This window comes from Microtus pennsylvanicus, chromosome 5 (genome assembly GCF_037038515.1).
Source record: "Microtus pennsylvanicus isolate mMicPen1 chromosome 5, mMicPen1.hap1, whole genome shotgun sequence".
Classification (NCBI taxonomy): domain Eukaryota; kingdom Metazoa; phylum Chordata; class Mammalia; order Rodentia; family Cricetidae; genus Microtus; species Microtus pennsylvanicus.
This window is the reverse complement of record NC_134583.1, coordinates 61,677,265-61,694,203: the sequence shown is the minus strand read 5'-3', so window position 1 is coordinate 61,694,203 and position 16,939 is coordinate 61,677,265. Positions and strand designations below refer to the sequence as shown.

General features: G+C 37.7%; 1 protein-coding gene across 1 annotated transcript in view; it reads right to left on the bottom strand.

The window, feature by feature from the left end:
* Nucleotides 1–16,939, bottom strand: part of LOC142851324 (phospholipid-transporting ATPase ABCA3-like) — a 123,914-nt gene that overhangs the window by 53,738 nt on the left and 53,237 nt on the right. The window contains exons 12-17 of the mRNA XM_075975192.1: nt 16,601–16,736; nt 14,989–15,144; nt 14,458–14,668; nt 12,579–12,729; nt 3,199–3,297; nt 1,632–1,803 (exon numbers count right to left, since the gene is read on the bottom strand). Coding sequence (XP_075831307.1) covers nt 1,632–1,803; nt 3,199–3,297; nt 12,579–12,729; nt 14,458–14,668; nt 14,989–15,144; nt 16,601–16,736 — 925 coding nt within the window. The remainder of the gene's footprint in view (nt 1–1,631; nt 1,804–3,198; nt 3,298–12,578; nt 12,730–14,457; nt 14,669–14,988; nt 15,145–16,600; nt 16,737–16,939) is intronic.

Sequence of the window (16,939 nt, the reverse complement as noted above, 5' to 3'; positions counted from 1 at the left end):
TTCGGGGATCCTGCTTCATGAAAGAGTCTGCCAGACATTCTGTAGGGCCAAGAAGAAAGTGACTGACAAACTGCCAATATAGGTAGATATGTCTTTACAATTTCCTGCTTCACGGAAAAGTCTGACGGATACTATGGGCCTGTAGGCTGAAGACAGATGCCTCAGTGGTATAGAAGAACTTTGGGTGATGTCCAGGCAGCGAGACATCTCTGTCAAATCTAGAGTTTTAGAAGTTGTTTACAATGTACTTCCTGTTTTCTTAGGTAATAATATATCCTTCTGGAATCTTTGATGGAGTTGAAGAATTTATAGTTATTGTTTTTCTTAGTTACGATAAAAGATAGAGTAGATACAAATATTGTAACTGTAATTCTTGTTTGAAGCCTGTTTTGTTATATGTAATTTTACTATGTTAAAGTTAAAACCTTCCTTTTTATTTAAACAGAAAAGGGAAGGTGATTTGAGATTTCCCCTCTGTAAGCTATGATTATCATTAATGAATAAAGAAACTGACTTGGACCTATAGCAGGGCAGAACTTAGGTAGGTGGGGAAAACTAAACTGAATGCTGAGAGAAGGAAGGCGGAGTCAAAGAGAAGCCATGTAGCTGCATCAGAGATAGACACCAGAACTTTACCTGGTTAGCCACTGCCACGTGGCAATACACAAATGAATAGAAATGCATTAAATTAAGATGTAAGACTTAGCAAATAAAAATCTAGAGATAATGGGTCAAGCAGTGATTTAAATAATATGGTTTCTGTGTGATTATTTCAGTTCTGGGTGGCCGGGATGAACAAGCGGCCTCATCCAACATAGTTTTCTTTCATGGAGATAAGGGCAGTTCTAGACTTAAACTCTTACACATTCTAGGCAAGTACTCTATTACTGAGTTATAACCATAATCCCAAGATTTTCTTTATTAACAGTTTAAGAGTTTTTGATTAGAAATGGAAAACTGGGCCAGGTGTGGTGGTGCATGCCTTTAACTCCAGCACTTGTGAGGCAGAAGCAGATGAGCCTCTCCTAGATTGAGGCCAGTCTGGTTTACAGAGTGAGCGCCAGGCCATGTGAGTTACATAGTGAGATCCTATCTTAGAACAAACAAATAAAACACCACAAAAGTTGAAATTTTTTTGTCTTCCCCTAATGTAAAATCTTTTTTTCTTTCATTTTGAACACTCCTAACAAAATGATTTTATTTTTGCCAGCAACACATACTGTAATACAGAGAGAAATGCCCTTACTTTGAGCAACAACTATTTTCTGAATATGGCAGTTATAACTCCTTGGTATAGTGAAGAGAGAGTTTCTACTGAGAACTTTCACAAAGGGGTTCTGAGAAATAATAATGGGGGCAGCAGCCGGGATCTTTATCTAGAGCCTGTTTCTCACATATCAAGTCCCATGGACTAGTCCATTTCTAGCTGTATAAACTGGAAGCTTCTTCTAAATTTAGACTTTAAAAAGTGTGATATACCAAAGAAAAATGCTATCACTTTGACAGTGGAGGGGCATGGAAGGCATTGATGAAAGGGAACGTGGTAGGGGCTAGAAAAAGGAAAGAAAAGAAGGAGATGATGTAATTATATTTTAAATAAGTATAAAAACAAAACAATATAACATGCTTACCCCATTGTTAAATTTAATTCTATTAATTTCTCTCAAATAGGGAAAACTTTGACTGTTGTAATTTCTGGGTATATTCACATTCTGCTGCTTATCTTGTCTCATCTTTTCATAAGTCAAGTAATAGGGTTTGATATCCTGAATATTCCTTTGGGGAGCTGCCATCTTATTGACCCTACACAGATGTAGATACACAAAAAGAACACAAGGTATTTCTCTTTATTCATAGCCTCAAATTACTTTTCTTCAAGAATATAAAACCAGCCTTTAAAACAATATAGACTAATGACATTACTCCTGGTTGCCTCCCAGAAATTGAAAGTAAGACCTTATAGGTAAAGACACCACACACTTTGGACACAGGATTTCGAAAACTGAGCTGAAACTGACTCCTCCCAAGGACTAGCTCTCAGAGTAAAAGAAAGAGCTATATAAGCTGTCAAGGGAGAAAAAAAAACCAATAGTCCCACATATCTGTAAAACCCTACAAACCACATGATCAGCATGTTAACAATTTCCAGGGGTATAATAGTGGCACTTATATCTTGGGAGGCAACCAAAAACTGTCTGATTGGACTTAAATCCTGTTTAATAGGAGGCCATTCATGCCTGGTACGGAGAAACCTAGTCAACTACTTGAGGAGAACTCATTACAGCCACTTTCCCAACTACTATATATCCCTCCTTACAACCACAGATAAGTGTAGCTCTCAGCCCTCATTAATGAAGGTTTTCCCCAGCAGCTGAAAACCATTACAGACATGTACAACTGGTTCAAATGCAGGGAACAAACCGATTGTGGGATGCCCAATGTCAGCTGATACATCTACAACACAACTGCTACATCTAAGGCTCAGGGAACAGAAACAAGATGGGTGGAAAAATGTAAGAGACAGAGGACCAGGATATCTGCTGTGAGATAGTATATTTAGTATTTGACAGGAAACCTTGTATCCACGAAACCTCAACATATACAGCTGTCTAAACAAGTACTGTGTAATGACTACACCAGTTGACATGTCTTTGTGGATTGAGGAAATTTCACAAAACTCCACTCTTAGATAGAGAATTACATTCAATCAGTGGCTGAAGAGACGGAGAATCAATCAGTCTCCACCACTGATGAGCCCACTGATAGGTTATGCATTCCCGAGTGGTTATCGCTAGCATATATAAATATGAGAAACACTAAATGGACTCAATAGGACATACATACACACACAGATATATAAATATATATGGAACAATTGAAGAAGAGGTTGTGAATTTAAGAGGGGACATGGGAGGAATTGGAGGAGAGAGAATATGAGCTGGAAATGGCATAAACACAGCATTCACTCATGAAATTCTGAAAAAAATTGTTTAAAAAAGAGATATTCATCAAAGTTCAAGCTCAACATTTTTAAATATCAGTTAAATATTCATGGAAGTATATTCCCATAAAATAGTACATTTGAAAACTTGGTAACAATTTTTTCCAGCTGCAAAAGGGTGAGGTTTGCTTTTAAATTAACATAGGAATTTAGGGGTAGAAAGTTTTTTCTTTTTTAAACAGGTTGTTATAACTTACTTAAGGAAAACCTCTTCCATTGTAGTGATTGAAGCTCCAAAGTCAGCAATTCCCAGTGCTTCCTGTTTCTTTTCCAACTCAGTAAACAAAGCTTCAAATCTGAAAAGAAAGAAGGAAGAAGAAAGCTGGTGTTGGGTTTGGTTATATAGTTTCCATTCATTATTTCTCAGTAAATGGAATAAAAATGTAATCACCTCAATTTTATTCATTTGTTATTTTTAATTATATATTATTAACCATAAATGTCTCCCTTTTTTAAATTCTTAGGACTGAGGATGGAGTGCAGTGGAAAAAATACTTTCTTAGCATGAACAAGGCTCTGAGTCCAATTTCCAGCATTGCAAACAAAAGAAAATGTATCCTTTATTTGCTTAAAATCTTTTCTTACAATATATTTGATGGTATCTTCTCTCTTCAACTTCTCCTAGATCCTCCCTACCTGCCCACACATCCAACTTCATGGTTTTTCTTATATTTTTGGTGGTAAGCCTAGCCTTTAATGGCTGAGCCATCTCTCCAGCCCTCATGCTTTTTCTTAAGAAGAGTATATTTAAAAAAACAAAACAAAAAGAGAACATTCTCCCCCTACACAAAAAACACCCAGCCAAGCAAGCAAGCAAGCAAGCAAACAAATACCACACAAAAACATGGAGTATGCTCTGACCTGTAGTTGATACACTCAATGTGACTTCATTGTAGAAAACTGATTTTCCTTCTCCCAGCAATTATCAATTGCAAACAGTTTCTTAGTTAGGAGTGATATTTTTGTACCCATTTTATGTGCAGTGATTTTGTCTGGCTTAAACTTGGGCAGGCCTTAAGCATGCTGCCAGTCTGTTTGAGTTCATATGTAAGTCAGTTCTGTTGTGTCTAGAAGACACTGTTTCCTTGCAGTTACCCATCACTTCTGAGTCTTATCATCTTTCTGAAATCTCCTCTGCTGAATAGTTCTCTGAATCTTGAGGGGAAGGCTTCGATAAAGACACCTCATTAGGGCTGAGTGTTCCAAAGTCTCTCACTCTCTGAACTGTCCAGTTGTGGCTATGGGTTATTTACGATCTACTGCAAGAAACTTTTTGATGCAGGCTGAGTGAGGCACTGAGCTATTGGTATAGAAATATATAAACTGGGAGCATTTTTATTACTATGTTCATTTATCAGAATAATGGTTACTATGCTTTCCCTTAGGGTCCATGACCTATCTAGCTACATGTTTCTGGCCACTTTAGCAGTGTCAGGTATGGGTTCCAGCCAATGAAATGGTTCTTAAATCCATAAAAATGTAGTTAGTTACCCCCTAACACTTGTGCCACTATTGCATCAGTGGGTATATCTTGTAGTCAGGTTGATGTTATATCTTTTAGGACTTGTAACTTGGTGAAGACTCTAGTTGGGCACCAACTTGATTCCTCTATTTATGTTCAATGACATAAATGGTGTCTTCAACAATAGGATTTTCCACCTAGTTTTGGACAGTAACAAATAGCATTATCAAAATGCTACAGTAGTTGGGGTAAAGGGCTATGGGAGCCCTCTGGCCAATGGCTCAATAAGACATGACCCATTTCTGCTAGTGGTATTTTACTTGTAGCATAAAATGTCTAGCTAGAGCACTGTCTCCACACTCATATGGTAACTCCATTTAAATTTCTTTAATATGTATATATTTTATGTTTTATGGTAGATGGTTTCCATAGAGATTTTCTAAAGACCTCCTTTACTATTATTAGTTTCCCTTCTCTATAATCCCCCTTTATCCTCTTCTCCCATACCTTTCTCCTTTTAATTCTACTCTATTTCCCACTTTATCGCCTTGCAATTCTATATTCTATTTTCACTTCCTTGAGAGATCCCCCTCCTCTCCTCTGGTCCCTTATCAGCTACTTAGCCTCTGTGGGTATTCTAAATGAAACATACATATCTTAAAAGCTAACATCCACATAGAAGAGCAAACATGTAATGTTTGTCTTTCTGGGTCTTGAGTTATGTCCCTCAGGATGATGTTTCTAGCTCCACCCATTTACATACAAATCTCATAATTTTATTTTATTAACAGCTGAATAATTCCACTGTATAAATGTACCACATTTTCACTATTCTTTCATTAGCTGATGGACTAATATATGTTATTTCTAATTTCTGGCTGTTATGAATAGAGCAGCAATAAACATAGATGAGCAAGTATCTCTGCAGTAAGTCCTTTGGGTATATGCCCAGGAATAGTACAGCTAGATCTTGTGGTAGACATATTTTCAGATTTTTGAGGATCCTCCCCATTGATTTGCATAGTGACTATAGTCATTTTCACTCACACAAGCAATGGACAGGCACCCCTTTCCCGTCAATCTTGCCAGCATATGCTGTCATTTGACCTACTCACCTTGGTCTTTCTGAATGTGGTAAGATGAAAATGTTTTAATTTACATTTCCCAATGGCTAAGAATTTTGAACATTTCTAAAGCATTTCTCAGCAATTTGTGTTTCATCTTTACAGAACTCTTTTTAGTTCTATATTCCACTTTCAAAATTGAGTTTTTTTCATAATTATGAGTTTTTTTTTCTCTGTATAGACTAGTGACTGGTAACTATGTTTTTGCCATTCTGTAAGCTTCCTCTATGCTTGAATGACAGTATCCTTTGCTGTACAGAAGTTTTTTTTTTAGCTTTGTGAGGTTCCATTTATTTATTGTTATTCCTAATTCCTATACTAAAGGGATCCTAACCAGAAATTCCTCTCCTGTGTTGATGAATTATTCTGTATTTTGTCTTCTGTCAGATTCAGAATATCTTGCTTGAGGTCTCTGATCCATTTGGAGTAGAGTTTTGTGCAGGGATGGATATGGATTCATTTGAGTTCTTCTACATGCATCTATCCAGTTCTACCAGCATCATTTGTTGAAGATGCTGTCTTTTCTCCAGTGTGTATTTCTGGCTTCTTTGTCAAAAATCAAATGTCCACAGGTTTGAGGGGTTATGCCAAGATATTCAGTTCTATTCCACCAAATCTATCTGTTTTAATGCCAATGCCATGATATTATAGATTATTATACCTCTATAGTACAACTTAAAATTTGGAGTGTTGGTACTTCCAGCAGTTCTTTCACTATTCAATATTGTGTTAGCTACCCTGAGATTTTGCATTTCCATATGAAGTTTAAAATTATTTTTTTTCAACTAAAGAGTGTGGACCAAGAGATGAGTGTTGCATGGAGGGGCTGCTTGTTTATCCCTGCTGTGTGGCTTGTTTAGCCCCGAAATAACTACACAGAAACTGTATTCATTAAAACACTGCTTGGCCCATTAGCTTTAGTTTCTCACTGGCTAATTCTTACATCTTAATTTAACCCATTTCTATTAATCTGTGTATTGCCATGTGACTGTGGCTTACTGGCAAGATTCTAACCCAAGTCCATCTCAGGTGGGAGGATCCATGGCTCCTCCCACTCTGCCCTTCTTCCCAGGATTCAGTTCTATCTTCTCCACATACCTAAGTTCTACCCTATTAACTAGATCAAGGCGGTTTCTTTATTAACCAATGAAAGCGACACACAAGCAGAAGGAACTACTAGACCAGATGAGTGACCAGCTCTGCAGCTGGACAGTCCAGTCTCTAGGCTTTAGGCCCCAGGACAAAACCCTGGCCCCTCCCCCATCTGCCTCAGCTTTATTAGCTGGCCAGTAGGCAAGTCACTTGCAGCCCGGATACTCCAAGACCCCCACATATAGATTGGACCCTGTAATCTACAAGTCCTACTCTGGCCCCAAACCCACCCATCGCTGGAGACCTCAGCAGCTCCATAAGACACAGACAGCAACTGCAATGTTTGATTCAAGAGAGGATCCCTGAGACACAGACACCAACTGCAAGGATTGGACCAAGAGGCAAAAACACTGCCAGCATCAGTTGGAGGAAGAGATGGGTAGGCGCCAATGCAAAAATACATTCAGCAACCTAAAAAGGAACATGGTAACACCAGAACCCAAGAGACATACAACAGGAAGATCTGAACATTCTAACCCAAAAGAAGCGGGAGAAAATTATCTTCAATGTAACTTTATGAAGATGATAGAGACCCTTAAAGAGGAAATGAAAAATTCCCTTAAAGAAATGGAGGAAAAGACAAACAAAAAATTGGAAGAAATCAATAAATCTCTTAAAGAAAGTCAAGAAAACTATGAAAAAAACCAAATAGGTGAAGCAAACAGTTCAAACAGCTCAAAACTTGAAAACTGAAATAGAGGCAATAAAGAAAACATAAACCGAGGGATTCTGGGAATGGAAAATCTGGGTAAATGAACAAGAACTTCAGATGCAAGCATAATCAACAGAATACAAGAGATGGAAGAGAGAATTTCAGGTATTAAAGATATAATTGAAGAAATAGATTTAATGATCAAAGCAAGTGTTTAATCCAACAAATTTTTAACACAAAACATCCAGGAAATCTGGGACATCATGAGAAGACCAAACCTAAGAATAATAGGGGTAGAAGAAGGAAAAGAATTACAGCTCACAGGCATAGAAAATATATTCAATAAAACCATACAAGAAAACTTTCCCAACCTAAAGAAGGATATGCCTATGAAAGTACAAGAAGCTTACAGAACACCAAATAAACTGAACCAAAAAATCCCCTCACCATATAATAAACAAAATATAAAACATACAGAATAAAGAAAGAATACTAAGAGCTGCAAAGGAAAAAGGCCAATAGCATTTAAAGGCAGAATTGCACCTGATTTCTCAATGGAAACTCTGAAAGCAAGAAGGTCCTGGACAGATGTGTTGCAGACACTAAGAGAGTATGGGTACAAACCTAGACTACTATACACAGCAAAGCTTTCAATCACCATCAATAGGGAAAAGAAGATATTCCACGACAAAACTAGATTTAAACAATACCTATCCACACACCCAGCCTTATAGAAAATACTAGAAGGAAAACTCCAACCCAAGGAAGTTAGCTGCACCCATGAAAATACAGACAACAGATAACCTCACACCAGAAAATCCCAAAGAAGGGAAACACACAAACACTACCACACACACACACACACAAAAAAAACAAACCAAACCAAACTGAACCCAAAACAGGAATTAACAATCACTGGTCATTAATATCTTTTAACATCAATGGACCCAAATCACCTATAAAAAGACACAGGCTACCTCCTTTTGCTGTGAGAAATAAACCTCAACTTCAAAGACAGAAATTACCTCAGAGTAAAGGGTTGGGAAAAGGTTTTCCAATCAACAGGACCTACGAAACAAGTGGGTATAGCTATCCTAATATCTAACAAAATAGACTTCAAACAAAAATCAACCAAAAGAGATGGAGAAGGACACTTTATATTCACCATAGGAAAAATCCATCAAGATGAAATGTCAATCCTGAACATCTGTGCCCCGAAATATAAGAGCACCCACATATGTAAAAGAAACATTACTAAAGCTGAAATCACACATCAATCTGGAGATTCAACACCCCACTCTCTCCAATGGATGGTCAAGCAGAAAGAAACTTAACAGAAAAATAAGAGAACTAACAGATGTCATGACACAAATGAACTTAACAGACATATATAGAATATTCAATTCAAACACAAAAGAATATACCTTCTTCTCAGCACCTCATGGAACCTTTTCTAAAATTGACCATATATTCGGTAACAAAGCAAACCTCAACAGATACAGAAAAATTGCAATAACCCCCTGTATATTATCGGATCATCATGGTTTAAAGTTAGAATTCCACAACAATATTAATTGAAGAAAGCCTACAAACTCATGGAAATTGAACAGTGCTCAAGTGAATCACTTCTTAATCAAAAAAGAAATAAAGAAATTAAAGACTGATGGAGGAAGGTCATTGGCTAATAAAGGAACTGCCTTGGCCCATTTTATTGGTTAGGACATAGGTAGGTGGAGTAAACAGAACAGAATGCCGGGAGGAAGAGGAAGTGAGCTCAGACTCGACAGCTCTCCTCTCTGGAGCAGATGCCTCAGAGAGACGCCATGCCCCAGCTCCGACCCAGGATGGACTTAGGCTAGAATCTTCCCGGTAAGACCGGTGCTCACAGATTATTAGAGATGGGTTGATCGGGATATCAGAATTAGCCAGTAAGGGCTAGAGCTAAAGGGCCAAGCAGTGATTAAAAGAATACAGTGTCCGTGTAATTATTTCGGGGCATAAGCTAGCTGAGCAGACGGCTGGGGTGTTGGGGACGCAGCCCCGCTGCTCATATTACTATAAAAGACTTCCTAGAATTCAAAGAAAATGAATGCACAACACACCCAAACCTATGGGACACTATAAAAGCAGTGCTAAGAGGAAAGCTCATAACACTAAGTTCCTACATAAAGAAAGTTGAGAAATCTCACACTAGGGACTTAATAGTACACCTGAAAGCTCTAGAACAAAATGAAGCAGACTCACCAGGAGGAGTAGATGGCAGGAAATAATCAAATTGAGGACTGAAATAAGAAAATAGAAACAAAGAAAACAATACAAAGAATCAATGAAACAAAGAGTTGGTTCTTTGAGAAAACCAACAAGATAGACAAACCCTTATCCAAACTAATCAAAAGGCAGAGCAGGAACATCCAAATTAACAACATCAGAAATGAAAAGGGGAATATAACAACAGACAATGAGGAGGTCATACTCTGAAAACTTTTACATCACAAAATTGGAAAATTTAAAAGGAATGGACAATTTTATGGATAGGTACCACATACCAAAGTTAAATCAAGACCAGACGAACAATTTAACTAGACCTATAACCCCAAAGGAAATAAAAAGCAGTCATCAACTTCAGAAGTACCCATAATCTTTCACTGTCCCAACACCATTTTAAAGTTGAGACTCAAAGCAATCTCTGTAACCTCTTATGTACTCACAGTATACAACTGCACAGAATATAAATTACCATTCCAAATGGCAGGAATAGGAACATAGGGAAGAAATAATGGACCAAAGCAAGGCTGAAACCCAGGAGGGAAAACTCCAAATCCTGGCACTCCATCTCTGATGTCAAAGGGCTTAGATGGCTCTTTCCTCCCAGCTTTGCTGAGTATGGTAGCACTTCTCTCTCAGGCTAGCTCCATCCCCCGTCTACAGTTCTCTTGGCAGAGATGCCCCTTCTGTCTTAGTTAGGGTTTCCATTGCTGTAAAGAGACACAGTGATCACGGCAACTCTTATAAAGGAAAACATTTAACTGGGGTAGCTCACTTACAGTTTCAGAGGTTCAGTCCATTATCATCATGGCAAGGAATGTGGTAGTGTGCAGACTTGGTGCTGGAGAAGTAGATGAGAGTACATCACAGGAAAATGGACTCTGACATTGGGAGATATCCCGAGCACAGGAAACCTCAAAGCCCACTCCCATAGTGACCACACTTCCTCCAACAAGACCACACCTACTCCTATAAGGCCACACTTTCTAATAGTGGCACTCCCTGAGAGATTATAGGGGCCAATTACATTAAAAATACCACACCATGATTCTGGCATCTTCAACATATTAGGTTGTTCAATGTAATCCATGAGTCACTTTTACAGTTTCATACAACGGCCTCTGTAGGTACCATGCAAGGACTTTTTTACCACATGCATGGATCCAGTAGTTTTCCTTAACCATGGAGGAAGGTTCTACAATTTCTTGACTCCTGTATCCCTCATGACTCTAAAGCCAGAACCACATGGCCAAAACTGCACAATTATGTTGCCTATTAGGAATAGAACTTGGTCCTTCTTTGAGTTATATTTGCATAAGCTTTGATTTGTTGCTTTTTATTAATGTATAATTCCTTAGGCATTTTTACAACTTGCAGGATTAGGTAGTTGTGGTCTTACTCTGAGGGTACCACTTCATTCTATTTTTCCTCATCTCTTTCAGTATGAACCAAGGTTTCAACATTAAATTTTCTGGTAACATTTTTCTCCTCAAACAGCACATTTTGTATTTTTCTTTGCCCTGCTTTCTCTTTTTCATTGTAGATCTATCTGTACAAGTGCGATAACTAATAACCACACAATAGAGTCAGTATTAGGCTGTCTTGAAGTCTCCTCTGCCAATGAATTAGTTACAAACATTTCAATTTTGTTTTAGCAGATTCCCAGGACAAGGGTAGAAAGAAGCCACATTCCTTACAAAAATGTAAGAATGTTTCTAACTCAGTTCAATTATTGTTCCCTTTTGAAACTTTTTGAGCTGGGCCTCCCTAGCTCATACTACTTTCAGCTCTACTGTGTTCCAATCTCCTACTAGATGACCCATTATGCCCCACTTAGAGTGCTAACTGCTTCTCTGGTTCACAGTACTAAAATTAGTCAAAAATATTCCTCAAAAAACAAAAGAAAACAACAAAACAAAACAAAGCCCCTCCCCAGCCAACCCCCCCAAAACCCAGCATGATGAGGCCATGCAACAGCCTACGCCTGGGCACCAACTTCTACATTAGCTGCTTTTCTGTTGCTGTGAAGAGATACCAGGATCAAAGACAACTTCAGAATAAAAAGTTTATTGGGGACTTGCTTATAGTTCATCATGGCAGGGAGCATGGCAGTGGTATGTGGCATGGTGTTGGAATAGCTGAGAGCTTACATCTGAGCCACAAGCAGGAGGCAGAGAAGGGGGGAGGGAGAAAGTGATGTTTGAGAGTGGTGTCTGCTTTTGAAACCTTAAAGCTCACTCCCAGTGATGCACCTCTTCCAAGAAGGCCACACCTCCTAATCCTTTCCAAATAGTTCCACAAACTGGAGACTAAGTATTCAAATACATGAGCCTATGAGGGCCAGTGTTAACCACAGATGGATATCTAGGTGACAATAACTTTTGACAAGAACACAAATCTAGTACAGTCCCTGAAGATGAATAACAAACACCCTTAGTGTCCATTTCTCTTAGCTGGGATGATAATCACAATGAAATATCTTGGTGAATACCTTCAATAACTTATCTGGCTAGTATCTGAAGGCAAACAGATGTGTTAAGCTTCTCTAAGAGTAGCCATTCAATCTGCATTTTACTCTTTACCATCTAAATATTTCTCTGGGTTCCATTTCTATGCATCTGTTTGTACAATGGAAATGTAGTGTCATTACTATCCATTAATAATATGAGAAAGCTATGACCACTAGGTAGGAAAACTTGAAATAAAGTATCAAATGAGCTTTGAGTGAACTTGAAATTATAAGGTTTAGTAACAGAAATTTTGAGCTGTGAGCTTCCTAATTCTACTTGACAAATAGTAGCAATAAATAGAGAAACTTGGTTTGCTACAAATGCATTACTCACTAAAGTTACTAAGCCCAGGAAATGAAATATGTTTCTGGTAACCCCACAACCAACCACATAGAATTATTGAGGTCCATACCTTGATACATACTTTTTGGGTAGGATAAATGATAACTCACTTCCTAAATCATTATCCAACACAGCATCTGGAACATAATGCTGAATCATTGCAAAGACATTGTAAACATCACAATGTGGTTCCTTCTCCATGACTATGCGATATCCAGCGCCTGAAATAAACCATTTAGATGAACAATTGAAGACATTTTCTACTTATTTTTTAATATTTACAAGAATATTTTTTTCTCTTTATGCTTCAGGTTATCTACTCTTCTAAGGAAAAAGATATAATATGCTATAGACATTTAGCTCTGAAAATGTGGCAGCTGCTACAGATGCTTTCAAATGGCACTCGAAGGGACTGACTAAATAGCAGCTACCTCTAGAATTTCGTTATACTCCTTAGTGAACCATAATGATTTAGTGTATATAACCAAACAAAGCTGACATACAAAGTGAAGCCCCCTGTTATTGGAATACTTATTTTGTAATATAAATCTTAATAACTATCATTTCCTGTTAGTTGTACATTGTGTCTCAGACACTCATCTAGACCCCAAGGATTCAGCAGTGAACACTACAAATAAAAATGTATCTTCAGCAAGACATTTTAACCTGTAAGGTGATCATAAACTTTGAAAAATAAAATTAGCATCTAAACTGACAAGAGAAAATATTTTTTAAAAAACGTATTTTGGGTTGCGGGCAGCTGGAGAGATGGTTCAGGATCACTTTGTTCTCTCTCAGAGGACCCAGGTTTTGTTCTTAGCACTTACATGATGGTTCACAACCTCCCATAATGAACTCCAGGGGACCCAATACCCTGACTTTTGTGGGTACTGGGCACACATGTGGTGCAAATACACATGTGCAGGCAAATACACCCTTACACATAAAAGAAAATAATCTAATAAAAATATATATGGGAATATGATCAAAATACAATATAAGAAATTCTCAAGGTCTATAGAGTAGGTTATTGATTTGAATCTAATATCTAAAGGACAGAACAGGGTAACAAGTACAAGGATCAGTAACTGAACTGAGTGAACTCAAATCCTGAAGAAATTTATGTTAATTAGCCTTTAATTATTCTACTTACATTGCTATTGCTATACTTTAATCTTAGAATTCATCTACCACATCTTACATTTATAGCCTCTAATGAAAAATCTTGCTATAGTTTTAACCCACAATAATTCAGTTTAAAATACTAATTTATCACTTATCACAGATATAATTAATTATCAAATAATTGTTTCATTTCACTTATATAATCTAATTTTATGCGTTTGAGTATTTTGCCTGCTTGTATGTTTTTGTACCAAATAAACGCAATGAATTTCTTGGCACTGGAGTTAGATGACTATTAGCTGTCATACGGGTAATGAGAATTGAACCCAGATCCTCTGCAAGAGCATCAAGTGTTCTTAAGCACTGAGCCACTTCTCCAGCCCCCACTTATATGATTCATTTATTCTGTATTACATTGTTACTACCAATACTAAATTTCAGATTTATTCATTATGGTGAGGATTTGATACTGGTTTGGAAACATAGAAACTTAAGTCAGGCATATCTGGTTCCTCCTCTTCTCAAGGAACGAACCAGTCAGTCATTTCAGTCATCCAAATAGCCCTCTGGATGCAGAACTGCATTCCAGAGACAAAGAAGACTGTCAGTAAGTACAAAATGGAACAGCAACTTTCTTTCAGATTGCAAAGAGCCATGATCAAAATACATATGAAAATCTCAAAGAACTAAAAAAATTTAAATTATAATTGAGATCAATAGAGGAAGGTAATTAAGTTTTGGGTGTATAACCAAAATACAATGAAAATAATGTTAGAATATTATTATAGTATTACTAGCTTAAGAATGATCAAATGTAGTGAGACCATATATTTGTTTCAGGAAGACTGAAGAACCACAGCAGTGCAAGGTCCCCCTGACCATGATAGCAATGCGGTCACCCAGGATGTCAGCTTCATCCATGTAGTGGGTGGTTAATAAAATGGTCCGATGGCGTTTATGATGCTGAAGGAAATCCCAGGTGGCCCTTCTTGACACTGGGTCCATGCCAGATGATGGTTCATCAAGTATCACTACCTAAAAGCCAGAAGAGCAATTTTATGATCACTGATAATTAATACTAAGCACCTCATGGGCTTATTTGCTGTGTGAAGGGATAACACTGGAGATAAGGTACAGAATGACAACTATAATAGATGTGAGCCTAAGAAAATTGTAGCAATTCATGATAGCTAAGCAAATGATTCACTTCTGTCTACACTGTTGTGTTTCCTTTATGATTCAAAACAACAGGTTTTGAGAGAACTGAGTTTTCCATGCAGCTGACAGAAACTCATACAGAGGCCCTGCTTCACCTCCCACTCTGTGTTTACGTTGCTCCCCTTTCTTTTTAATACCTTGGAGCTCCCTAAAAGCGCTATAATGATGGAGAGCTTGCGTCTCACTCCTCCACTCACTGAGCCAGATAATGAGTGGTAATTATCTTTCAGGTTAAACATAGACAGCATACGGTCAATATCCCTACAGTATACGTCCTTAGCTTTTCCTCTGACCTGGAAAAAGAAGCCAGGGTTTATATCATACAACCAGTTTTACCATCACAAAGTCAAGGGTCATCAGACATTATACAGACATGAAAGTGTATTGCAGGTGTACCCCTAGGAACACTTCACATCAGCTTTATTTACATCAATTAAAAATGCATCTTTCCTCACATCTGGAGGACAGCTGCTAAAACAAAAATTGTCAGGGAATAGAGATGTAAGTTGGTGGCAGAATATGTACAGAGCTGTGGATTTAATCACCACAACTGTGTTTTCTTTTATATTTAGAATTTTTCTGTAGCTCATTAACAAAGAGATGACAGAAAACACATTTGTGATGAGCTCCAGATGCTATGGAAATGCATATACTTCTTTATAGCCCACTGACCTTGCTAAACAGAAAACTGTAAAAAGTGAAGTTAACATGGAAAACCCTAGAATCTGGAGTATCACTGAGCCAATGGTGATTTACCACTTTCCTGTGTGCCCTTTAGCATGAAATCCAATCAATCCAACCTTGCAAGTGAGCTCTCCCTGGTCCAAACTGAGAGTAAAGAGAAACCTGACAGTTTTATTTGAATGGAAAGGAAAACAGACAGCCAGAGAACCAAATGTTTTTCTGTTTCTTTTGTACACTAGTAATGGTATTCCCCTGGTGGGGACAGTGGCAGGAATAAATAAGAAAACAAGTCTGCAAGAGCCAAACTCTGAGGAAAAGAAAACCTTTCCATAGCTCCATGTACTGTGGCACCAGAGGGAAGGTTCATACCTTCCTCTTTGTTGGCAGGCTGAATGTAGCAGCACAGTCATGGAAGGTGATAATTTCTGGTTGAACAAGTGAGAAAAGCATCTGGGAAAGCAGGAAGTACAGAGAGAAGACAGAAACAGAAAAATGATGTTGTACAAGGTGTAACAAAGTTGCGTGCTCATTGCAACATTTGCATACTTGAATCTAATCCTAACTGATGAATAGCAAACGCTGAAAACTGTGTTCACACCTCTTGCTAGTGTAAGGTGGACCAACCGATACAATATACATGGGAGAGATTGAAATAATAAAACAACTCTGAGTACTGACATAATTGTAGCTATTTAAGAAAGGCCCTTGCTGAGCCAAGCCTTTGCTGAGCCAGGAGTTGGGCAATCAGCCCCAGACCTTTGGTAAACTACACTGTCAGGAGACTTGGATCAAGTATTGCAGGACAATATGCTGAAGCCTGACCAGAAGTCCTCTAGAATGGAAGGGAGAAACTTTGGATTAGAGTTAGGTTTATGTTAAATTTGATTTCTGCATTGTTCAATGTATGTCTGTATCAACATCAGGCAATACACTAGGTATAATTTTAATGTTTTTTCCACAATAGTTAAATAAATTTAATTTAAAAAGTTAAAATTAACAGATCTGTATATCAAAGAAGAAAGTCAAATTTACTAAGTAATTTTATAAGACATACTTCTGACTCACCGTCCAATAGAAAAAAAGGTGTTCTGATAGTGTCAAGTCATCAAACAACAGGTCATGTTGAGGGCAGAAGCTCAAGTCTTTTCGAATTTCAATCATGTTATCCGAAATATTATATCCATTAATATAGGCCTCTCCTCTGGTAGCAGGGAAACGACCTAGAATTATATAGAAGACATGGAATAGGCTAAGTTTTCATGTGATATAAGTAATGCAATTGCAAGCTCATACAGACATGTGGAGTATTAAGAAAATTAGTATTGTTGCCTACAGAGAAGTAAAGAGAAATACCAGAAATTGCCTTTAGGCAGAATTAGTCCTTTTAAGTTTTATTTCTTTTTT